The 27,140-nt window shown below is 39.5% G+C and overlaps 1 protein-coding gene across 1 annotated transcript; it reads left to right on the top strand.

The window, feature by feature from the left end:
• The first annotated feature begins 2,519 nt into the window (after positions 1-2,519).
• Positions 2,520-17,866, top strand: Wnt6 (Wnt oncogene analog 6). The gene is made up of 4 exons (XM_017149182.3): positions 2,520-3,820; positions 14,732-14,955; positions 16,259-16,776; positions 17,127-17,866. The coding sequence occupies exons 1-4, from the start codon at positions 3,759-3,761 to the stop codon at positions 17,586-17,588; spliced, it is 1,266 nt and encodes a 421-aa protein (XP_017004671.2). The 5' UTR covers positions 2,520-3,758; the 3' UTR covers positions 17,589-17,866.
• Positions 17,867-27,140: the final 9,274 nt, after the last annotated feature.

Raw genomic sequence — 27,140 nt, 5'->3', positions numbered from 1 at the left:
TGAGGGGCAGCCACATCAATAATACCAATGGCGATTAGCCCATATTTGAACAGAGCTATCAAGCTATAGAGCTGTCCAGGCAAATCGAGATCATCGAGCTGGAAGCTGAAGACTTATGAAGAGGGCTGTTCAAACAGTTTTGGAACTCTAAAATACTTTTAAATTTAATAGAGGGAAAAAAGGTAAGCAAATGAATAAACTTCCTTTGGTTGCTTCTAAAACTTATGTACCTAACAATATTTTAAAATCAAAATTAACAACTACTTAGATTAACAGGAACAAACCAACTGACGGACAGATAAGCTAGGGTCTCATAGTTAAATCTTTTTTAATACGTGATCATTTTTAATAAATTCTGAGTCATTTCTCAAATAAACAATCATAAACTGTAAGTAAATATATGTAAGATTTAGATAAGAATTCCGAAAATTTCCACATTCATTTTATATTTTGGTATTTGAGAATTAATATTTTATTATTATTTTATTTATTTTGAAAAAATTTAATGTTTTAATTTAAAGTAAATCCAAAAATTTCGACATTTTTCCCATAAGTTAATGTATTACATTTCTTCTTTATTAAATTATTTAAAATAAAGATTTTGTTTTTACCATGAATATTTATATCGGGTAGTGAACATCTCAAAATGGTAGCACGGGACTAGCACACCATATAGCCGAGGTTTCTGCTAACTGTTGACTGACTAGGCTTTTGGTAGCTGCTCCCGTTTCGGTTTTAGCTGGCTTTTAGCTTCCTAACTCCTCATCCGATGAGCTCTGTGAAATGTGTTTTTATGGTATTTGAAAATGATTAGCCGCCCAGATACGAAGACGAAGCGTTATTACGCGAACGTGTCTGGGGATGAAGATGGAGTGTATGCAAACTGTGAGGCCTGGACAGTGGAACACACTGGATTCCCGAGTGACTAGGACAGCGGTGGACTACAAAAGTGGCGCAATTTTTATGATCATGCGACTCGATTTGATGCTCACTTTTGTGTGTGTTGTGTTTCTTCTCTTTCTTTTTTGACCACCAGTTGATATTGTTTCTGGTTTTTTATACTTTGTTTGTTGTTACCTGAGCTCGTGGCCTAGCCCAACAACCGGAGAGCAAGCCAAAGACAAAGTCGCTAACCTTTTTTATCATCCGAGATGTACACGAAAAAAAGATGACAAGTTTGTCGCGTGTAAACAATTCGCGGCGGCCAAACCAGAGTGCGGGTGGAGGAGCCAATTGAGGGGGATGAGTGGCCGGGTTCGGGAGGAGGGTTCAGAGGTGCGGAGTGGATAGGAGAGCAATGTCACAGAAACGGAAATTAAGAAGAACGATGTCGAGCTGGGTAGGTAACCGTAACCGTAACCGAGTCAAAGAGCTAACACTGAGTGAGAAAAGTACAATGAATCATTTAACTTATTTAAATCATTATAATTTTAATTCATTTTTATAACATTTATAAACAAAGCATTAAAATTAAAATGAATGAACTTATTTTTCTCAAAAGTGTTAGTCATTAAATAAAAAAACAAAAGTATTCATATTAATCCTGACATCCTTTCAACTGGCGATTCTGGATATGGTTACAAAATTGATCAACAGGGCTTATAAATGAAAAATACTGGGGCTTATTTCTGCACTTTCACTCAGTTCGCAAACAAATTGCGAGCACTGTGCAAGGCGTATACACCGTCAAACAAAAATAAAGCACATCCAACACAATCTACAGATACATTAGAAAATATCTCAAAAATCAACACAAAAACTACGGTCGGTAGCGTCGCAGCCAGCTGAGACGTCAACTGCGCCGGCGACGTTGCACACTGGGCCAGATAGTCCTTTATTGGCATAAATTGACCAATAAATTACTTAATTTAAACACTAAAGAAAAATAATTGAAATTAAGTATTAGTGTAACCCATTGCTGACTGCTACAGAATAATGTAAACATTTTAGAATTTTCTTAGATTACCAGCTACTCTGGTTACCCTAAATACGTCAAGTTCCAAAGTAAGGGCTAGTACTCAACCCAACAAAAAGTCGTCCAAAACAAAAACTTCATATGAAACAAAATTTTTTGACGTTGTTTTTCATATGAAGTTTTTTTTTTTGGACGACTTTTTGTTGGGTTGAGTACTAAGCCTAAATATGAAACTAACCCAATCAAGGAAATAATTGGAAGTAGTTCATTAATTTTCGTGCTTAAAATAAACAAATTGGTAAACCTAATTTGTAGCAAAAATATCCTGTCAATTTATAAATATTATAAAAATGGTAGTACTTATTGATTCGACAAAGGTCACCAGGGGTGTTTTTTTTTAATTAACATAAATTTCACTGATACTTTCTACTCGATGCCAAAAAGAAGGTGATCTGGCCCCAGTGTACGTTGGGGGGAACAGAACAGAACGCAACAGATTTTGAGCGCTCGGATCGCGCATGAGTGAAATAAATTTTCACGCTTCCAAACAGAGCGTCAGCAGAGCGGCTAAAGTGGAGGAAGAGACTTTTCGACGGCGACGTATCACAATCAGAAACGATCCGACAACCGACCGACAACCGACGTCCATTCATAGAGTGCCTTATATTTTTTGTGGGGTCGCGAGATCTCTCCGATCGGATCCGATCCGATCCGCAGAATCAGAATCAGTCAAGAGTCCGGGCCCGATCGGTATTCGGTATTCGTTATTCGTTATATTCCGCGAGTGAGATTCGATTTTCGCGAGCGCGGAGGAGGTGGAAAATCCCACGGTTGTTACGAGTTTACGTTCTCGAAATGGTCGGCTAGCGATCCCTCAGATCCATATGAACGGTCAGCGCGAGTGTTCCGATCGCGAGAAGAATTCACCTCGAATGTGCGTCTTGTGATGTTGGGAACATGGGAAAATCGGGCGCAAAGGATGCGCCACAACTTCTGGAAGGAGCAAAATTAACCAAAACCAAAACATAACTGAGGCGCAAAAGGAAGATCGAAAAAGGCACCGAGAAAGGCAGCCTTTCGGCCTAAAAGCGAATATAAAAAGCAAAATAAAAAGTGCGGACAAAAGCAGAGTCGCGCGACTTGGGTCTTCGGCCTGGGATTCTGATTAAAGCGCGCGTTTAATTTCATTTTTTACGCTACTCCCTGGTCGATCCGATCCTACACCCCGCATCCGCCCCGCCCCCGCCTCTATATCCCCACTCGGTGGGCCGAAAAATAAAAAACAATTCCCCAGTTGGACTCCACCCTTGGCCGGGCTTTTGATTCGCTGTTCAACTTTTTGGCCTGAAACTTTTTGTTTGTTTCGCTCGCCTGTATCGCGAAACCTGGCCGACGACTCCTTGCCAATATTCCTTTTTGCCGCTGCTCAGTACGCCGGCAGCTTTCTCCGTGTGCGTACGCAGCCTCTACCGCAGACAAGAGAGCAGCAAAAAAAGTGAAAGATCAGGAAAGATCAGCCAGAGCAGCCAGATCACCTCGGATCAGATCGGTGATCATGTCGCCCGGGATTCCGCCACCAACCGCCAACTTCCCCCTGATGAAATATATAAAAACAATCCACTCCACTCGAGCCGCTTGATTAATTCGCACACGTCAACGATATTCAAATAAGCATCTCGTGTACTCATCGTGGCCGCAATAAAAACGGCTTTAACTTTTACTACCTGCCAAAAAAAAAACAAAAAACATTATATATATAGCACTCACTCACTGAAAAAAACCAAAACAGCTCAACGGGCCAGAATTCGGTTTGTTGCCGCTGCATTTGGCGGCTCCAATCGATATGCGTTTGCTCATGGTTATTGCAATTTTAATATTCGCAATGCCAATGACTGGATTCGGGTGGTAAGTGGCATTCAAATACCGTATTATTTCTTAGTACCTACTTAAAATCGACCAATTTAAGAGTGAGGTATTTTTAAATTATATAAATTATTTAGATATTGTAATTAATTAGGAAAACTTTATTTTCACTTTTTTGTTTTGTGAATTTAATTAACCGTATCCTATTATTTATTAAATAATTCATTACTATTTTTTGAATCGTGTAGAATCCTATGGTATTATTAATATTTAATATTTATTTTTTTCTGTGTATGAATATACTCATATTTAAACAATCATAAAATCCTATTTAATAGTTTCTTTTATTAATAAGATAATACGCAAGCTTAGCGTCTGCTAGTGAACTAAATCGTGAAAGAAAATACTTCATTGGCTTGACAATTAGTCACCCTTCTAATTGTACTTAAAACTTTACCAATGTACAACAACACAGTTCAGGGGCAAGCATCATCATTGTAATATAAACATTGTACACCTAAGTATTTCTTGAAAAAAACTTCTCTAAATTTAATCATTATGCCTAATCCTATGCACCTTTGCTAACAAAGTCGCTTCGATTTGGCCCGTTGGTGCCCGCTCAACATGCAATTTATGTTTCTGTTTCAATGCCAAAAAACCCATTACCACCCTCTCGGAGGTCTTTTGGCCACCGAGCATCTGTGTTCATGTCAAATCGCATCAATTTACGAGATAGAGATTGGCGTAACAGCTTCCGGTTTGGGGAACCGAAAAAAAAAAAGTGCAGGCACCACCGCCAAAATAAATGCACAGCCAAAAGCGATCTAAATGGCCAAAATGCAAATCCAAATCCAAATCAGAGCCAATCGAGCGTGGCGACCGACTCGGCGGACCTTCAAAATGTGACGTTTGATTTAGATTTAATTACATGGCAACTTTTCTACTCTCCCCCTTTTTTATTTTTGTGGCTAAAATAAATGGCATACGAGTAGAAGCGGATGAAGCCGAAAAACCAAATGACACTTGGAGCAATTTATGCGCGAAATTACAGGCGAAAAGGCGTCCAACGAGATGAATAAATAAACAAACAAACCGAGGAGGACAGACATCAAATAGAAAAGAAAGGGGCTGGGTGCTGGGGGCTTCCTTCTTACACATAAGTTATGCACTTTGCCAAAATATTTGCCAGCAAAGTGGCATCAATGAATTCGCCCAAAGAGGTCTGCTTTTATATTTATTTGCCAAAAGGTAGAAATATTGCGGCTGTCAACGGCATCGAAAGCTGAAATCTGGCAGGATGGCCGCAGGGTGGCCAAAAGGGGGCGGCGTGGGCGTCGCGTGGCGTAGACTGCATGACGATTTCGTGGCTATGCCCACTATATATGTAAATATTTTCTCTTTTATTTTCATTAATTTAATTTTATTTCTGTGCAACTGGGCGCGTCAGCCAGCGAGGGTGGACACCTGCAAATTAAAGGGAGAAGGGGTGAAAAGTGGATGGGTGTTTCCATGCTGCATCCAATTCAATTGCCCCTCTTTCACAATAAATTAATTAAATAATTAAAGCTCAAGTTCAGCGCTGTCAGTTCTTTTTTTTTGCCGGCTTTTGATGTCGAACGCTGAACGAGATGTGGTCATATAGTGGATGTGGATGTGCGTCCGTTTATGTCGCCACCACCCAAAAGGTGCACAGAAAACAAAAATTACACCCAAATCGTCCGCCTTTGGCTGTGCCACTTTCTACGCTTCATCAGTGCCGCTCAAGGGCGGTGGGGCAGTCAGAAATATATGTAAATATATAAAACAAAATAAAGCAAACTGATGACAGCCTGCAGGCCATGAAAGGTGACAGATGGGCCGACTGACTTAGGAACAAGGTGTTAAGACAACCTGGATGGCACATTTCGATTTCAATTCAAAATAGGATAAACATTTTTGTTTTGTTCTTAATAGTCAAAAATGTTACTTTTTTACAGGTATATTTGTATCAAAAAATGTTCCAAGAATTATTAAAATAGTGTGCGAAACTTTTTTGTAATTCTTTTTGAAGAATTCATTTTTTTAGAATATTTTCCGAAAAAATTAAAATTCTACAATCTTTTTAATATAACCCAAAAATAAATAATGTGAATATTAATAATCACCCATGCCATATCCCAAAGCTAAACGCCACATTTCAAGAGAATATTAATAAATCCTTTCCAATCCATCATCTGTTTTAATGCACCAAACCAATCGATAAGTTTACGATAGCCGATCAAGTGCGGATCTGCGCAATTTGGATTTTACAATGGGTCCGGAAATAGCGAAAATGAGGCGATTTGGGGGGTTTACAGCCCCACAAAAACGTATCTCATTTTGTTAGTGTGCATTGTGCGAATTTCGCAGCCAAAGTGCACTAAATCAAACGGTCGTTGTGTGAGCGATTGAGATCATAATCGATGGGCCAGCGATGAGCAGAACCGAATTTGGATCGGATCGGCGGGGATCGTATCGTACTCGTATTGTGGGTAGATGTTCCGTTAAATGAATGGAAATTCCAGGCAGCGGAGGGACCTTCAAAGGGGGGAGGCAGCCAATTACAGAGAATCTTACAACAAATTGCCGTTGATCGGGCAGAAATTTTGCGCTGATGTGTCTGGAATTTAATTAAAAACAGCACTGCGAGACGATGATGAAGATCTCGCAATTTGCGAGATCTTATGCAGCTTGATTTTTCCCCTAAAAAAAACCCTAAATGAGCTCATTTCCGTTGGAAAATCATTTGACATTTGCCGGCGACTTCCTGCTTTTCATTCAATTCGCAATACACATTTTCATTCATCGAAAATCATTTCAGTCAGTGCCCCTCATCTGCCGATTTAAATTTTTTTTTGGCACTCGCAGCATGTGAAATGGTAATTAATGCCAGGCGGGGCATTTATGGGTTAAGGCAGACAGGGGGTGGTGGGTGGTTTGTGGCCCAGTGGCCACTTAATCTCAAGCTGTGCTGGCTCCACAGTCGGTGGTTGCATCAACAGCATTGCTCATACGCCCCGTGCAACCACGAGACTATCTCTGCCGCAAATTTGGCACACTTTATGAGCCAGCAGCAACAAACACCCCCAACAGAAAAGCCAAAACAACCCAATAATTATGTTCAACTAACGAGCAGACAAAACTCGGCCAATTGCCAAAATCCACTGCAGATGAGTTGATTATGAACAGCAAAGTAAAAAAACAAGAAAGAGTATCTGACACAATTCGCTCGACATTAACGAGAGTCTCTGTGTCCGCGTCTCTAGAGAAAGTTTCACGTTCAAGTTTCTTTCCCAACCTTAAACCCCAAAAGTAGCTAGTTACCAAGCACTAGATTTTCGCAAATCTTTTAATTAAGAGTCATGCCATTTGTTTATTTTGTTAATTTGTCGCTTTCCCCCTGTCACATTGACGAATGTGTCTGTCTTCGGTCTGTCTGTCCACTGCATCATAATTAAATTGGATGACGAAACATAAGAACACAACCAGACATGGGTCAAGTTGGAGGACAGTGTGGCACATGAGCAGGTAGAGGGCCAGGCCATGATGTCTGTCAAACGATTTGTGCCGAATGCCCCGAGAATAAGATCTTGTCGTCATCCCAAAAGGATGACAATGCGCTAGCGATCTTAGGAAAATTCAGAAGCTGAGTTTATACAATGGTCTTCATTATTAAAACTTTTAAGATAAATTTGTTTATAATATTTTTTAGATATTTAAAAAAATATACTTTAAAATTAGTTTTTTATCGTTAAAATACCTACTGTGAAAGAAAGAAACACTACAAAAATGTGTTGTTTTTTTATCGTTTATATTTTATTTAACAAATGTATTAAAAATAATTACACTATGCAGCATCAAAAATTAACCTCAATGAATGCTATATTTTTGGATTCGTTACGAATTCCCAAGTTAAACTGCGTTTTCCAAAGAGTTCCCCGACGCAAGGATTCTTAGCAAAAGGACCTCAAAGTTCGAAAAATGCTGAAATTGACCAACTTTGCGGAGCTCTCAGAGGCAAATGGATGCATGGCTTGGTTCGAAGTTAAAGTTTTTTAAAAGATACACCCTTTATCTTTCAAACCCCATACATAAAATAATTTTTTTTAAGGCAGAAATAAATTCCAAAAAACATAGTCAAAAAACTGAAAAACATACAGCTGCGGTCAAAATAGTAGCAGTGTTGCCGCCTTGAGTTTTTAAAAGTTTGATGTTGTAATTTTTTCTTATCCAATTAGTCGAATAGTAAAATTATAATCAATACAATATCACCAGAAAAAGATGAATTACAACAACAAACTTTTAAAAACACAGGGCGGCAACACTACTACTATTTTGACCGCAGCTGTATGTTTTTAAGCTTTTTGACTATGTTTTCTAGAATTTGTTTCTGCCTTAAAAAAAAATCTTAAAAATTTTTTAAATATGGGGTTTAAAAGATTAAGGGCGTATCTTTTAAAAAACTTTAACATCGAATCAAACCATGCATCCATTTGCCTCTGAGAGCTCCGCAAAGTTGGCCAATTTCAGCATTTTTCGAACTTTGAGGTCCTTTTGCTAAGAATCCTTGCGTCGGGGAACTTTTTGGAAAACGCAGTTTAACTTGGAAATTCGTAACGAATCCAAAAATATAGCATCCATCGAGGTAAATTTAAAAAGCACTCAAAATGCTGCACAGTGTTATTAATAAATTGCACCAGGCCGCAAACAAATAAAAAAGCTTTAAATTACAACATAATACAATATTTTCCGCTCTCTAATAATGTTGGCATTCTAAGGCCCCCCAGAAATCCTTGTCCATCGGCCGGTGCCCAATTCTTCTTTCTCACAAGCCCCAATCACTGTGATTAAGCAGAGTTTAGACATCCTTGACATGAACATGACCATGTCCGTGCGTCGATGATCGTTCCCTAAGCCCAGCTACGCCTATTTGAGCCATAATTGAGTTAAACGTTGTCGCAATTTGCGCACCTCAAAGTCACCAAGCCCCGAGATTGATGTCGCCTTTGTTGGCGCAGAGAGTTAAGCGGAGTTAAGGCACTTAAGGCTAAAGTTGAAGTCGTGCCCTGCCCACTGGAACCGAAGGAGGCTTGTTAAAGGAATGACATTGCCTGGCGCAGCAAAATGCTCATAGTAAATATGCCTGAATTATTAGCCAGCGTTTTTGTTGCGCCAATTGGACATGGACATGCCTGGGAAACAGTGTGAAAAGGTAACTTTGGTATTCCAAAGCCAATGTATAAAGTCGTGAGATCATATTGCAAAAGCAAATATTTTTTGGAAGATCGAAAATTAAATTACTTAGATTTCCTGTAATAAGAAAGACATTAATCGCACTTAATAATTTTTAGAAATAGTGACAAGATTAACATTCAAAGCAGTGACAAGTAAGATAATAATCTTTCAGGGGTTAAAGTAAAACAAATTAGAGGATATGTCGGACTCTAAAGCGAGGGCGCCTAAACACGTTAATATGCTAATTGACAAATGACAAACATCGGTTCCCCAGTTCCCTCCTTCCCCCAAAAAGGTGCCAAAAAGCAGCATGCGGCGCCCACACACGATGCCGCACCCACCGGATCAGATCGGTCCCCGGCTCCCAGTCATGTCAACACCTTTTCGGTGTTTCTTATTTATTTATTTAACTTTTTTTCGCCAGTAGCTGTGGCCGGGGACCTAATCGATTGTCAATGCTGCCGCCCACATCAAACGCTTCTCCCTCGAAATTCGTATGCACAAGAGATCAGCACTTGCGCTGAGGCATTCTGTAGACAAATATTTAAGCGCGTAAATGAAACTGACCAGCCACAACAGCACTTGACTTGGCCAAGGCAAAAATCCAGGGGACCAGCTCAGAGCTGCTGGCTGGCGGGCAGTCAGAAAAGTCAGCAAGTCAGAAAATAAAAATGCCAGAGAGCCAGCCGGACGACCAATCCAATGGCCATTCATTCACTTGTCAACGCTTTGTTTAAATACTTTGCCACTCGCATGTTGACAAGTGGTTTAAGTCGTTGATTTGTTTACACTGACCCCGGTGAGGAAGGGGGAAGTTGGAAGGAAAGTTAAGGAGAACTGCAACCTGACTCACGAAAAAGAGTCAATCAAACGATCCTACTTGCTTACATATAGATAGCAAAAAATAAGAACTGAACGAAAAGAGATTTTCGATAAAACTATTAGGCACTTCGATGAGTATTGAATTATAAGATTTTATTGCAAGTAGAATCAGGTATTAGTGATTAAACTTAAGGGGTCATATTTAAAAAAATATAAATAAACATTAGAAAAATCTGGAGTTATTTCTTTTATTTTGATTACTTACATGAATGAATGAAATTCATTGAACGAAATTGATTGGGGTGTCTTAAGTATTAAAGTTGACTAGGAATATTTTTAAATGTTGATTTTAAAGCAAGTGATTTTAGGAAAATAATTTATTTTTACTAATTATGAATATTTATTGCAACTTTATGATTTTCAATTGTGGAAATAAATATACTTCAATAAGTTCTGTTTTCTTTGAGTAAGACAATATTACTTATTAAATGTAAATAACGGGAATTAAGGGAATGCCCCTTAAAATATAGCAACTCTTGCCCACCCATTTGTAGGATCTACAGGTGCAGGGGGTATGGGATAGTATGGGAAATTTCAACCACTTGTCTTTTTGGGACTACCAAACCAAACCGGGCACTTTGATCAATGCCAAAGCACCTGAAGAGAGAGAAAGGCAGATACCAAGGGAAAGAGAGGGAAAGGAATCACTGAAAGTCCATTGAGGCCTATAACGACATCCATACGAGGCGAACAAACACACACCGATACTGGGAGCAAAATAAAGATACGTTTCCAAGTGTTGCTTTACTGGATGGGATGGTTATGGTATGGTATAGTATGGTATGGGGAATGGGATGGGAATGGGCAGAGACAGAGGCAGAGGGATTGGATCGGTGGAGGGACCTGAGAGACCTGAAGTTGCGCTGGCTCCTTTTCATGTTTGCCGACAACTTCGCTGCCGACTTCGCTGCCAAGTAAACTTCAGTTCAACTTCAAAAACCAAAAAGTGTCGAACGATCGGTTGCTCCACTCTCTGTGCGGCTATTTTCCGCTTAACAAAAATCTCCTCTTTTTTTGTGTTTCGAGTTGCTATTTGTGTTCGGTGGTGGTGGCAACTTGTGTGGTTGAAAGGTGTTTGAGTTCTTTAGATCTCTCCAGTCATCAACGCAACGCAGCCAAGACGTCATCATCATCAAAGCAGCAACATTTAGAGTAGCAGCAGCAACATCTAGATTCCCAACAGCAATAGCAACAGCAACATCTCGATCGAAGATGAAGATGATCATTGTGATTTGAACTTCAATTGTTTCTACTTTGTTTACCATCGCGTCTATCATTTGAAGTTTGTGTTTGGCGGTCGAGAGGCGGTCGAGATTGTTTTTGTTGCCTTTTGGAGTTAATATTTTCGTTAAGTACTTGTGCGTGCGTGTGTCTGCTCTATTTGTTATTTTGATTTTTTTCATTTTGTAGCTATTAAGTTGTCATAATCTCCTCGAGTGTTTTGGAAGTGTGTGTACATTTTTTCCAGCATTGCCACAGGGAGCTGCAGTGCAACAGCCAGGTGGCAAAAGCATCCCAGGTAGGCATCGATAATGGGAATCTGAAGCGGTTCAAGTGGTTTATCTACTCGATCTGAGAAAATTGGGGGCACCAGAACTGGGTTTCATTTTTTTTAAGAGGGTATTTGAAATCTCGTAATGTTGATTTGCAAATATCTAGTAAAATTCCAAATATATGTAAGCCCATATCCGATCCACATATCATCCGGTTATTAGCATATTAGTCGGCTAAGCTTCCACTTATGAGTTTGGCGCCATCCAATGCGTAAATCATTTCGCACACAAGTTCATTAAAAATAGTTTTATTTATTTATTTATACTGCTTAGCCGAAATCTCTCTACGTTTATTTGCCTAGAATGCCACAACTGCAGAGAACCAAAAGGAAAAACCAAAAAAATTTCCAAAAGATGAGCTCAATTTGTGGGTTTTTTTCTTGGCATTTTATCGTCGTCATATGCTGCGTATACGTAATGGCGACGATGAAGAGGTCCTCATCAATTGTTTATTATTATAAAATCGAAGCGCTGGCAAAAAGCGATGAATAGAATTTTACCCACACTCACTCACACCAATATTTTGCAATTTTCCCAATCGATGCAATTTTCGTTTTCATTTTGAATGCCATTTGCCGGCTGGTTCTGCGGCGTTAAAATTTAATTTAGGTGGAAAATTAATAATTACCCAACAATGTGGGTGCAGTATGTATGGGCACACACATATGTATATCCGTGTGTATACCTATAGTAGAGTATATATTCACTTGGAGATCGACTTCTCGGGTATGTGTCAGCATTCAAAAGCGGCCACTGAAAATTGTTTCTGCGGGCACTGCTCGCCTTTGGCGCTGATTTATGTTTTTCCATTTCAGATTTATGACTTTTTAATAGCTCAATCGCTCGGCTCTTCGCTTTTTTCACATTGCACATTCGCGTGAAATTTACTTTGGCTGTTCGTGAACTTTGCGCCGATTCCGATTTCCAGTTGTGTGGAAAGTGTTTCGGATGGTTAATGCTCTGCCCGGTTTGAGATCCCGGGGTAAATAAAGCGCTTAATAGGGCCTTCTGCTAGTTCTAGCTCTTCCCTCAAGCACTGATTGATCGATTTGTCCATCATCTATTGCTGCCAGCGATTTCAGTTATTTTTTAAGAACGATAAAAGTGAGTGGAACTCTCAGCTGAGTCAGTCTAAAAATACAAGAAATCGCTGCCAAGCTTCGGCGAACTTCAAAATGCGAGCTACGTGCAAATTATTCATCGATGACAAAGTGTCTGATAAATGCCTTTGGGCCAGGCAAACCCTTGGAGGAAAACAAAAAGTTGGTCACAGCTAATCGAATACGTGATTGCTTATCGGCTGTGACGTTATAGATATAGATTTAAATGGGTGTGCCCTAGGTGGGAACTATGGGAAATATATATTTCTGAAGCGGATTAGTCAGTGCAGATGACTAAAATATCTTTTTAAGAAATGAAAATAAAAGACCAAAACATTTTTATCTCCATAATGAAAATAAAAGACCAAAACATTTTTATCTCCAAATGTGAATCTTGAAATTCATATCTCCAAATTATAAAATAATATAAAAGTATTAACAATTTATTTAAATGTAAATTTGAATCTTAAAATTCGTATCTCCAAATTGTAAAATAATATACAAACATAAACAATTTATTTAAATTTAAATTTGAATCTTTGGTTAATAGGTGGGAACTTTGGGAAATATATATTTTCGAAGCGGATTAGTCAGGTCAGATGACTATAATATACCTGTTTAAGAAATGAAAATAAAAGACCAAAACATTTTTATCATCAAATGTGAATCTTGAAATTCGTATCTCCAAATTATAAAATAATATAAAAATATTAACAATTTATTTAAATTTAAATTTGAATCTTAAAATTCGTATCTCCAAATTGTAAAATAATATACAAACATAAACAATTTATTTAAGTTTAAATTTGAATCTTTGGTTTATATTTCAATTTGATAAGTTTAATTAAATACACTCATAGAAATTTTTACCCTAAATCGCCCTAAAAAACTGACTTTTCGCCCGTGGATTTAGAAAATCGCCCATAAATCGTATCCGCTGGCGATTCGCCCGTGTATTTAGAAAAATTTTCTAAAAAATCCCGATGGAAATTTGGTTTAATTTAGGGTGATTTTTCTTGAAATAAGAAATATTTTCCTTTTTTTAGGGTGATTTGCCCTAATTTTAAGGTGTATTTTTCTAAAATTAAGGGCGAATTTTCTGTTTTTAAAGGCAAATGCCCTAAAAAATTAGACAAATTAAAAAAATTCGAGTTTGAGCATGCTTAACTGAATTTGGGAAGCATGTATTTTTTAATCGTGTATATTCTGGGAACTGGGACTGCTTTAATTACACAAAACCGGCGGAGGACACTGTTTCATATTGTTGTATTGGTGTGTAGCTTATATGGGAGCTGCGCTAAGAGGGGGGCCCGATCTATACAGAACAGCCGTTAGAACTGAAAAATCATGTTTGTAAACGAATTAGGGAAATAAATATGAGGAGAAAAAACTACTTACTTTTTTTGGTCATTGCGACAATCGAACCCACGACCTCTCGGTTTAGAGTCTAACGTCCTAACGCTGCACCACAGACCCATCGCGCAAGACGACGAACAAACTCTGCACATATCTTATTTTCTTGAGGTCTACGTTATAATATGACTAAAGGCAACTAAACCGTATAAAGTATGCTTTTAACTCAGAACTCCCATACGTTTTTAAGGTTTAAAGACTACTTTAATTTAAAATTCGGACGAAAAAATGTCCTCAGTATTATAATGTTTACAAAAAAAAAAAAACATAAAAATCAAGTTGAATCACACAGGGTTCGAACCCACAACCTTAGTCCTCATATAGCAAAGTTGAAAGCGCAAGTGATTAGACCGCTGGGCTACCGAATTTCACACTTTTGGAGTGATTTTTAAGGCAAATCGCCCTTGTATTTAGAAAAATTTTAGAAAAAAAATTAGGGCAATTCGCCGTTGGATTTAGAAAAGGTCAAAACGAAGCAAATCGAAAAAAACCGCCCTAAATATTAGAAAAATAGAAAAATTAACCCTAAAAATATTTTTTTATGGTCACCTGCCTTAAATTTATGGCAAATTTGTCGTGAAAATAGAAAATTTTTCTCAGTTCAAAGGCGAAAAATTTTTTAGGGCGATTTTCTAAAATGTAGAAAAATATTTTTATGAGTGTACGATAAAATTACCATTTCTTTTTTGTTCTTTAAAAATCGTATTTTTTCCAAAATAGATTAAAAAAATCTTTTATTATTATTTTTTTAGGGCCGAGGGCACCAACATCCTTCTCGATCCAAATCTAATGTGCAAAAAGACACGTCGTCTGCGCGGCAAGTTGGCCGAAATCTGCCGGCACGATTCGGCCCTGCTCAAAGAGATCATCATCAATGGCATTAACCTGGGCTTCCGCGAATGCGAATTTCAATTCCGCAACCGCCGGTGGAACTGCACTGTTCTGCGCAAGAGCATGAGGAAAATCTTAATGCGCGGTAAGTAGTTTTCAGAGTCGAACGAAACTAGTTTCGGGGGAGGGGAATTTAGTTTATTATGCAGTGCCAACGGGCAGCCTGTCAACACAATCTCTGAGTCACACCGAGGGAAACCAGGTGGAGATGCTATCGCGGGTTAGCTGCCTAATTACAACTCATCGTTGCACGCCCCGACTTTACTTTACTTTATTTTATTTTTTTTTGGCTGTCATGGACAAGGCCTTGCAGACCGCACCATCCATCAAGTTGCATAATAAAATGCGGCGACCCAGCGCTGATGAATAGCGCCTGAAATGAGCCTACAAAGCTGTCAATTTTAATAAATTATTGCACAGGAAAAAGGCAGGCCAAAGGAGGAGGACTGGATGGGCTGTGCACTGATCCTCGATCGCTGCACTTAATGACGACAATGCGCAAACAAAACACATACCAAACGGTGGGTATGTGGCCATAAATTCCACTGGCGAAACCACCGAAATTCTCCTTTGGTCGGATTAAAGCCTCGCCCTGTCAACCTGTCAGCGAAAATAAAAAAAGGAAAAATTAAAAAAAAAAAACCCAAAGAAATCTCTCATGTAACACTCCATTTTAGGGTGGCTCAAGACATATCACCTGTCGCGGAGGAAAAAGAACCAGCACTTCACCTTCGAGCGCATTACAAGCGTATGCAAATTAAAAACCTGGCGATTACAATTGCGATTCGCAGTTCGATTTCGCTTTCGTTAAACGTGACTGTCAACACCACGAGTCACAAGCGGACATTCGCGATTTGTGATTTGCATAGAGCAGCGATCGTTGATTGGTGATCGCCAATCGAACAAGCAATAAATCATTTTGTCGCCGAGGCTGACAAATTAAAATCAATCAGGCGACACGTGCTGACACGCTAATGATTGAAGATTGATTGATCGTGAGGCAAATCGATTTGTGGCTGGAGATTGCTTTTCAATCGGGAAAGGATATTGAGTTATTTAGGAAAAGAAAAAAACTAAATGATTAGAATTTCAGATTTTTTTAAACAAGTTAGTATTTTAGTAATCAGAAAAATTAGAAATATTGTTGAGTTTAAAGAAAATTTGTTTTAAAATACTTAAAATTTTCTAAACGAAAGAAATTTGTCAGAAATATTCTAAAAAAATACCTTTGACGCCAATTTATAAAATTGAGGACAAATACTTTTTTTTAATACATATACACATAACATTCGGGTAGACCTTCGAAATAAATATTTTTATTCGTATTAAAATTGAATTAAAGTCAAGAAATAATAATAATAATTCACCAACATTTCTGTGTTTTTCAGATTCCCGGGAAACGGGTTTCGTGAACGCGATCACTGCCGCTGGAGTCACCTACGCGGTGACGAAGGCCTGCACGATGGGCCAGCTGGTGGAGTGTTCCTGCGACAAGGCGCACATGCGCAGAAACGGCGGCCAGCCTCAAATGGTGACGGCGGCCACCGCGGAGGCGGCACTAGAAAGGCAGCAACAGGCCGCGATGCTCCGGCAACAGGTGCCCCTGCAGGACATCCAACATCCCAGTCAGCGGATGAATCACATCAACAACGGCAGCTCCTTGACGGATATATCTGCGATGGAGAACCAAAACCGGCGGAATCGAAAGCCCGGCGGACGGAGGGGGCGTCGCAAGTTCTGGGACAACATCAAGTTCCCCGAAGGTCAGTGGGAGTGGGGCGGATGCAGTGACAACGTGAACTTTGGCCTTCGTCACTCGCGCGTTTTCCTCGACGCCAAGCAAAGGCAGAGACGCAGCGATCTGGGCACGCTGGTCAAGTTGCACAACAATAACGCAGGCCGATTGGTAAGTAGCTAATTTTTTTGGGGAATATATCGAATTTTTATAATCTTGAAGTGCCGAATAATATACAGATATAGGGATCAAAAGAATGATAATATTAGGTATTCATAAAGTATTTGTTACTTTTATTATATTACCACAAACCGTTCTTAAATATATTGCATTTAACAAAAATTTTAAGGTTTTAATTTTATTGTTCATTTTTAAAATATATCAATATATTAAAAAATATTTATACATTTTTTTAAGCCGAGTACCTGTTTATTCATACAATCCATATTAATTTTCATGCAATTTATGCTAAAGTATCAACAAAACTAACATTAAGCATAATGAATCCTGCCTAATTTTAGGCCATTCGCGATGCCATGCGGCTGGAGTGCAAGTGCCACGGGCTGTCCGGCTCCTGTACGGTGAAGACCTGCTGGCTGAAGATGCCTCCGTTCCGGGAAGTGGCGGGACGACTGCGGGATCGGTACGACAGTGCCAGGAAGGTGACGTTGCGCAACGATGGCAATAGCTTCATGCCGGAAAGTCCGCACACGAGGCCGGCGAACAAGTACCAACTGGTGTTCGCTGACGAGTCCCCCGACTTTTGCACGCCCAACTCGAAAACGGGGGCACTGGGAACCCAGGGAAGGGAGTGCAATGTGACCAGTTCGGGATCGGATCGGTGTGATCGATTGTGCTGCAATCGGGGACACACCCGTAGAATCGTGGAGGAGCAAACCAATTGCAAGTGCGTTTTCAAGTGGTGCTGCGAGGTGACCTGCGAAAAGTGCCTGGAGCATCGAGCGGTCAACACCTGCCTTTGAATGGCGAACCAGACCATTCAACATTATTATTGTATTAGTTTCTTCGGTTTAGTCAGGAATAGAATTTTGAAAGCTTTCCATTTCGCGTGATAGAAAACACACACACTTACAGAGAAAACGTTTTAAGTATTAACTAACAAGTGAACACGAGTATCTCTAATCTTTTAGCTAGTTGTAAATACATATAAAATAAAACTCACATAAACATGCCTACGTTATATCATTCATACGCAACTCATGTAAGCCTTGTAAATAGTCGTAATAAAAGTGAAAGAAAATCTAAGTCAGTATGATATATTTTTGAGCTTGGTTTTCTTGGGATTCGTAAACTTTTCTTCGGAGTTACAACTCCTTCCGCTTGCCATCCAATTAATTGCAAACAAATTGAATTTTAAGCAACCAGATTGTCTTCAACTAAATTATATGCTAAACGGAAATGTATTTCAAATCGATTCGCCCATTGATTGAAATCTGCATAAATGATTAAACGTAAATTAATGAAGACAACACAGCAGCACACAAATCGATTGAACAGACTGGCAGCGAAAACAAGTTCCCAGTTTCATTCAAGTGTATCTATCTATCTTTTGGGCATAGTCATTCCGTTGACTTTCCCATAAATTAACACAATTTTATTGTTGTCGACACGAGATAAAAATCTGTAGAAATTTGCCTAAACAGCAAACAAAAGTTCGATGACAACGAAAAAAATGCAAAACGCATTTTAAACAGAATGAAAATTGATTTGCCCATTGTGCATAAATTACCATTCGCAGACAGATCGATTAGGCGCCATAGATCTTTGAATGCATAAATTAAGAAATCAGACCGATGACGCTTAGTGCATGTAATTAAATGAATATTGTGATGAGCAAAAAGATATGCATTATTAAGCGGTTATCAGTAAAATAAAAATCATTGGAATCTAAATTGGGACAGTCATAAGTTGATCATTCATCACCCTTTAATTTGTTGGTGGTATTTTATTTGAACTTAAAGGAGGATCTTAGACAATTCTTTTGAAAAATAATATCAATTAGAATTATCAGCTAAAATATATTTCGATACCTTAGACCTCACCAAATGAAGTACATAAATTAAGACTAAACTGTTTTCCCAATTCAGTGTACAAACGAAAAGCTTAACCAAACCTCTCAGCCAACTAAGAATCGGGATAAAGAAACCCAAGAGTTATCCAACGCCAAGACCGAATGCCGATCCATTTGCCTACTTGGAGCTGATTGTGGGTCTCTTATTTGGTTTATTATTTTGGGGCTGCCAAGGAGACAAGCCCATGCCAGCGATAAGATAGGTACTCCCAGCAACATCAGCGGCAGCAACTCTCCAAAGGCAACAACTAATTAACAATCGCATTCATTTTATTTATCGTACAAATGCAAACCGCTTGACTTCCAAAAAAAAAGTAAAAATAAATAAATAAGAGAAACAAAAGACGAAAACTGTATCTGCATGCATTTATAAAGCCTCCGATGTGGATACGGGATTGGGTTCCAGATTGGATTGGGATTGGGATTGGAATCTTCGTGGCCGCTGCTTTGGCTTTGGTTCACTTGACTGAACAAAATGTACGCCGAGATATATGTGCGTTGGGATCCCATCCCTTCTCCGCCGTCTTGCGTTGTTTTTCCAGATTCCAGTGGCTTTATCTTGGGCGCGTTAATGAGATTTGCTTGTATCTGAAGCCATTCGGCAGATGCGTATCAGTGGATTTCAATTAATTGTGGCGACGCTTATTAGTCATCCATCTAACAAACTAAACACGAGGCTGGCGCTACCTCAATCTTACTCCTTCTCCATTAATTTTTCTAGAGTGCCATTGACCTCAAACTGACCTTGGCTGTGCTGGCTGCAGATGGCTCCTCAGTTGCCTCTTTTTCTCGGATATGTTAATAAAATTTAAGTTTTATGCTGTCCCTTACACCGAAGAAAATCTATTATTATTTTTATTCGAATCTTTTAAATTAAGTATTAACTTCTTAATCGAAAACCATTTTTAAATGACAACACCAAATCGAAATGAGTATCAATGCATCAACAATTCTAATATTTAATCCAAGCCATTAAAATAAAATTTAAATAACTTAAGCTAATCTATAAGCTATTTTTAAAAGGATTTCCTGATACGACATACACCAAAAACTGACCTTATACTTTCCAGACTATAAAAGTTAAGAAAGTTAGGATACAGTTAGTTGTTTAAATTCTTTATGACAAGGTTGTATATCTTGTATCAACACCCTTTATTATTCCAATTTTTTTCTATCTGTATATAATTTCTTTAAAAGCGGCTAATTTCCTTTCAAGTGGCGCTTAAAATGGCGCCTCAAATCAATCTGATATATAGGGGAATATATAAATGTGCCTATATAGACACACCAACTAATGGCTTAATTCGGAGGTGTACATATCGATCCTCAATGATCAGGCTGCAGGAACCATTTTAGCCAAATTGCAGTTCTTGGCCAGCAGTTCTCTCCAAAGGAGAGGCAACAACAAACAACGGCAGACGGGGCGCTACAACAATAAAGAAGAACAACTATTAAGACCGCTTGAACGCCTGTCCGGGATCCAAATAACAGCAACAACAGCAAACAGCAACGAAAAACTACAGAAACAAAACCTGAAACATGAAATTCCTGCGTAATTTGTAAGGAAAGGCGTGAAGAACACCAACGAAGGCAACACCTTAATTAATGTTATTAAAATGGAACGAACGACCGACCGACCGACCGATGGACCTGGAACCTGGAACCTGGAGAACCGCCAACCTGGACCTCAACCTACAGCCCGAGAAGGCTCAAAAGACAACCCGAAGAAGCGGAAAAGAAGAAGGCAAGCGTAAAAGAATGTGGCAAAAACAAAAAGGGAAGGGAAAAGGCTAACTCAAAAAGGGTCGATCGTCCACAAAATATTCTTTGGGTTGGTCAATCCCTATCTTTGACTCTGACTCTGTGGCTATGAATTGTAAAACGATGGTCCTGAAAAATAGAAAAGGTAAAGGAAAGTATTCCAATAAAATTATTAAATGTTCAACTGAAAGTCAGCATATTTGCTTAATGTTTTAATTGGAAAGACGTACACAAATTGTATAGTTAAAAAATAATATTTTTATTGAAAATATTAATAGAGTGCTGTTGCTGACTAAATTTCAATGATTTTATTTCAACATTTCTCCAAAATTGACGCAGAACCTTACATAATTTAAAACCACAAAAGCCTGCTACAAAGTTACAGGCTCTCGAGGGCTTCCTTCAGAAAGTTCCCAGGCACAAAGGCAAAATGTGGCCATCTGGTGATCGGACACGCTCCATAAGCAAAACCGGAGACTTCTCCACAGATTCCTCGACAATATCCATGGTCTTCCACCGGCTCTCTGGACTGCTGTCAATGGTGGCTGGTTTCCCAGCGTTCTTAGACATTAAAGCAGATTTATCACTGGACACTCTGGAGCGCTGACTACTTGACATATTCATTAAATTTGCCACATTGTTGTCGGCAAAGAAACGCCAGACAAAGCAGATGATGCTCATCATTTTGACACCTTAATGTGGTAATTAGGGTTTTTCCCCACTTCCTCCGATGCCTCTGGAGATCCTTAAAAGCCGATGATCGTGAGCAAATATTAACACAGATCGGATCGGGAAGATCGCAGATGGATGGGCAACGCCCTGGTCCGGACTGCGCCGACCCTTAACGGTTTACGGCGAATTGGCTTAAATTATTTAAAGATTACAACCTCCAAGCGGGGCACAAAAAAGAGGTAGAGCCGCAGAAAAAGATCATCACCCCGAACGATCTGTCTGCGATCGTGAATCCTTTTTCGGGTGTGAAGATTATGACACAGCAGAAATGGCAGGCGGCGGAACCGAAACGAAACGAAAGTCGCTGGCAGCAATTAATTTCAAATTTTTTTCCGGCCTCATGGCAGCAGGGCAGCTGGGTCCCAAGGTGATCCAAAGAAATTGCAGACAAATTAAGATAAATGAATTGTTTAATTGTTCCATGTGGCGTTGGATTTTCTGTGGTTTTGCGCCCTGCTAATTTGACTTGTAATGTGAAAAATGAGTGAGGCGATAAGGTTTGAATTAAAAGTTTTATATGTTTAAGGTTTTAACAGGAAAAAACCGAAAAGTGCATCTGAATATTTGTTTTGGGATCAACAAACTCTGCTTAACGGTTTATTGTTAATGCAATTTAAAAAAAAACTACAAATAGAAAGGTTTTTAAGGTTTTTTCAAATTATATCGAACCTTTACCAAATTTACATTTTAGTAACCTGTAGGCTATAAATTATAAGCCGCTGTTCCGTTCCAAAAAATGTTAAAAAATCTTTAGGTAAACTCTGTCGCCAGCAAACATTCTTTCATTAAAATTTTGCAATAAATTTTAGTGTTATTACATCTTCTGAATGCTATTAGTTAAGCATTAACACCCGGGTCATACAACTCAAATGGCAGGGAATCATCAATCAAAGTCTTGATGTCTAAATAATGCAACACCAAAGTTGTGCCTTTTGTTGTGGGTTATTGTGCCTGGGTTCTTGGCTCTGGCCACAAAGGACTACCGCGCTAATTAATACCAAGCCGAAAGCCAGATCCCGATCCGTTCGTGCCTCGACTGTTGGGCCTTAGCCACACACGGCTCACGATCGCCATCTTCAACTTCATCTTCATCTCCATCTAAGCTAAATAAAGTTATTAAGCCTTGAAGCCAAGAGGGAAATGTTGCAGTGCCAAAAAAAAGGGGGAAAACAAAAGGAGGACCAGAAGAAAGACTCAGGCTGAGAAGCGAAAGGCCCAAAACGCAGCATGTGTTAAAATTATATAGAGAGTGCGTGTGTGGACCGTACGAGTGGACCCCCCTAATGGCGATGGACTCAACTGAACTGAACTGGACTCGGATACGGACTGAATTCTCCTCCCGAAGGCCCGAGATCTCAGAGTTAATAAAAAACACATAATTGCGTATGTTTTGGGGTCTCTCAGCGGAGATCCATACCCGTACCCGTATCTTGGCCCCACCATATTTCCCCACATCCCATCGGCCGATCAAGTGCGAAGTTCTGCGCAAACGCCAAGCGCCTGTGAAAATATGATTTTTGTTGCCATTTCGTGTTTTGCCACTTTGGAGGTCTTCATCATTTTTTCATCGTTGCTCTCGGTTATTGTTGCTGCTGTTGCTGTTGCTGCTGCATGTTGAATGTTGCTGGTTGCCGGTTGCCGTGTTTGTGTTGATCTTGGTTTTTGTGTTTCCATAAAACTGACCCCATGGGCAGTGAAATTAAGTTGATTTTTAATGCAGTCATGGTGGGTAGTCAAGCCAGGTGGGTCTCTGCCCGTCTTTCTTTCTTTTTTGTTCAGTTCCTGTCTCTCTCTTTTGATTTACATCGATGCAATTTAAAAGTTATGGCTAAAAAACTTGTATTTTATATTTTCAAATGTATTTATATTTTGGAAAAATATTGTTGATCAAACATTTTATAAAAATGCTAGCTTTAAAGAACAAAATTTTTTAAATGTACTTTTCTTTTAGTTTTAAATTCCACTTTATCCCCTAAAAAAATTATTTTTCTTTTAGTACATAAATCAATATTATTCATTTAAGTGTTCTGATACATGTATTTCTCTACCACCTCCTTTCACCCTTATTCAAAGTTAAAACCTATAATAAAATTAATTACCCCGCCGCAGCCAATAACAACTAACCCAAAATACTTCCGTCCGCCCCTCTATCCCACAACTCCCTCCTCCGCTGAACTCCTGCCCACGTTTCCTTCGCCGTCGCCATAATAAATTTCAACTTGTCTACACCTATTTTTACAAACATTTAAAAATTATTACACAGTCTTTTTCATTATGCCCGGGATGTGCGGACCCCATGATGCGGCCTGCCCATTGCCCGGGCCTGATGACCTTAAATTAAATGTGCAGCACATGAATTATGTAAGCTGTTTAATAAAGTGATTCCATTTGCATGCAAGAGCCCCGCACGCATGCGCAGCGGGCAGTCCCGAGACCAGAGTCCCGATCTGGAAGTGGAGCTCAAGCCTGGACCCCGACTTCAACAACTTACTCAGTGCACGGTAAAAAATTATCTATGTTGTCAAGTTGCATACCAAAAATAAATAATTAATAATATATTGATTTAGTAAATTAGATTATCATAAAAACGCGTTTCTTACACTTAAGAAGTTAAGATCACAAAAAAACTGAAAAACCTTTTATTGAAAATCACTTTTAATAATTTCTCACCGTGTAATCTGGACCCTGGAGCAGGGAGTTTAAAGATGGCACTGGAGGATGAGGAGCTCGGGGACCTGGACTAAAAGCTGGAGTTGGGGATTCGCTGAGCTGGACTTCGCGCAGCGCGCGCTGATTGTCGCTTAATAAAAATGGTTATTGTGTTTTCCTTCTTTTTTTTTGCTTCTCCTCCGTGGTGGGAATCGCGGAGAAGGGAATGCAGTTGGGGGCTGAGGATCTCTGTAGATTGCCCAGTCGGCTATTTATGTGTGGCTTTTGTAAGAATTATTAATGTAAATCTTTCATAATTTTCATAAGCTGTGCGCGTGCTCGATGTTCAATAAAAGGAATAAGAAAACTTGTATGGTTGAGGATATTACGACCAAGAGATACCTAATAATATCTTAAACGGATGAGTCAGAAGAAGTCCACTAAAAAGACAGGATATTTGTTAATTAATTAAGGTAAATATTATAAGTTAAATCAATGATTTTATTGAAAGTTGTATTTATTTCCCCATGCCAACAACATCTTATATCCGAGGTATCACTGGGTGCACATATAAGCCAAGAAATCCTTGATTCCAACTGCATGATTTACAATTCCATCTGGCAACGCTGTGTGGCATCCTGTGCCCCAAGCTTAAAGCTGCTCACGGTGAATCCCCAAGTCGAAAAGCTCACAAAGCTCCGGCCAAAGTTCATTCCAAATTTTGGCTCCACCCACACAGGGCGTTCATTTTGTCGGGGAGCCGCAGACATGCGCAGTGGAAACTAGGGGGTTGGATGTGGATTGGATGCACTCCGTTCGCCAGCCGGCAAACAAAATGAAGTTGCCAGGATGGCAGTGCAGCAAAAAGATCGAAAGGCGGCCAAGTGACAGCAGCAAATCAAAGTCACAGGCAGCGGCGGCCAAATGCTCTTACTCTTCTTCCCTGCAGCCTCCAATGAGAATGCATCTGCGAATTCCAGAGCCATTGACTTTTTTCCCCCATTCGGTTTTTGGCCAACTGTTGCTGCAACTTGTTGGATGACGAATGCAGTCGACGTTCAGCGCCACATCAACGTCATAAAGCACAGCAACAATGGAGTCTTTTGGCCGGCTGTCCATTCCGATCCCTCATCTGCCCGTAGGTGCCCCTATATCATCTCCATCCGTCTCCATTCCATTCGCCCGGCACTTCTTCTGGTTGGCTGGCAGTCACTAAAAACCCAAGATGGCCGCTGGAGCCAACGAGTGGAGTGCTATGCACTTGAACTTTCATTTTGATGATGATGATGACCACAACGTCGACGATGATGGGAATGAGCGCTAAACAGTCCAACTCTGGCTAACCAGCTTCGTGGCAGAAGGGCTGCCGTAAAAGTGTGATTGAGAGCTGACATTGACTTATAAACACATTTCAAGCAACAGAATTAGGGATTAAAGTAAAATAAATACGATATATTTGTGCGAAGTCTTAAAAAAATCTTTCTTATAAGGCCTGAATAACTAGAAGTAAAATAAATAAAATAAAATTGGACAAACTCAAAGAATTCTCAAGGTTCAGTAATACTTGTTGCACCGAATAATAAAATTTTCTTTTTTGTAATGAAATAATATATTTAAATTATTGTCATAAAATTGTCAAAATCTTTCGTTACCATGTAAGAAAAGGTCACACCATTATTTTAGCCAAAATAATCTAATATTGTAGTTTAATACAAACCTTATTCTTTTTGCGTTGCTGCTCAACTTACTAATTTAGTTCAGCTTTTAAAATAAATCTTAAAATTATGTTGTTTATTTGATAACCAAAAGTCAAGTATTACCATTAAATAGTGCGATGTCCTTGCTCAAAAAATCAATTTATCCATCCATTTTGATCCATCCCTGGCCATCTGAGGACTGCTTACACCAGCTCGTTGCGGAGTTGTGTGCGTGCTGTGGTTTGTAAACCACTTGAAACAATTTTTAATTGTAATTTGCGCAAAGCTACGCCTTCCCGCCAACTCCCCTTCATCGTGGTTGGTAAACTTGACATGACCGCGTACTGAGACAGGGGCGGTGCCCCCCCGGGAAAAGGGGGGATAGAGGGCGGGTCAGACTTCGGAAGCTCCGCTTGCATAGTTGAGAGCCAAAACATTGCTGGGATGCCAGTCGCGGCTGCGACGAGATGCTGCCAGGAATTTTCATAGAAAGGCGCTCCTGGTATGCAGACGCGAGCTATACGAACTTTGTGAGTCCCCCCCCTCTGAGGCCAAACCCAAGCCAACCCCCGTGATCTCTTAAACCTTACGACCGGGCGAGATTTGTAGGTGGGCCCTCGAATATCGACTGTTTAAATTTTGGGACGACAACGCGCAACGTGCAATTAAAATTGAAAAATTTTCCCACACATCTGCAACCGAAAATTGTGAATAAAAAATAAAAAAGGGATCCGGAGGAAGGGAACGGAGGTAAGGAGAGCGAGCCCTGCACTGATTTCTTTTTCATGTCAGGGCAATGCAAACTGTGTGTGCACTGATTGGAGGCCAGCGGAATTTTTCCCATACGAGAGACCAGACCCGAAGCCCCAACTCCCCGTCCCCAAGCCCTTTTTACCTTGTGCCACTTTGGCCCCAAGAATTCCGCAGTTATGTTCGCAATGTCGCCCGATTTTGCGGCCGGCAGGGGTTGCAGGCCGAAGCCGCAGAAGCTGCTCTCGAAATTACTTCGATTAATTTTCGCTTAATTTTTATTTTTATTTCTTACTCCGGCGAAGAGATATTTCTTCGACGCGAAAATTTGCGTCATTTTGTCAGATTTTTGTCAGGATTTATGAACGCGCCATCGTTTCGAGTTAATTAAAAAAAACATCGACCGCAATGGCGGCAGCCAAAACCAAAAAAAAAAACAAACCAAAAATTAACTAAATTATGGTGGCTCGTTTTTCGGTAACCCTGGGCTACGTCATTATGATGAATTTTTCATGGATTTTTCCTTTTTAATGAGCGCAAATTGTTTTGAACTTTGGCGAGGGCACACCTACCTGCAGCCAAGCTATCCAATCAATGGGAAATCTCGATGATGTTTTTTGGGGGGATTGGCCTTATTAGGGCATCAGAAGGTGGGCTCAAAATTATCTAAATAGTCCTGTGGTTTTAAAAATAATAAATTTAATAACTTTTAATTAAATAAACTATAATCAACGATCCCAATCTATGACGTAGAAATAAAATATTAGGTATATATTCTTATAATTTAAATATTCTTTGTCTTTTTTTGGCCATAGAAAAACTCTTTGCTTAACATTTTTACTCCGTTCACTCAG

Source organism: Drosophila takahashii, chromosome 2L (assembly GCF_030179915.1).
Source record: "Drosophila takahashii strain IR98-3 E-12201 chromosome 2L, DtakHiC1v2, whole genome shotgun sequence".
Taxonomy (NCBI): Eukaryota; Metazoa; Arthropoda; class Insecta; order Diptera; family Drosophilidae; genus Drosophila; species Drosophila takahashii.
The sequence above is the reverse complement of the archived record's forward strand: the minus strand, read 5'-3'. Positions and strand labels throughout refer to the sequence as shown.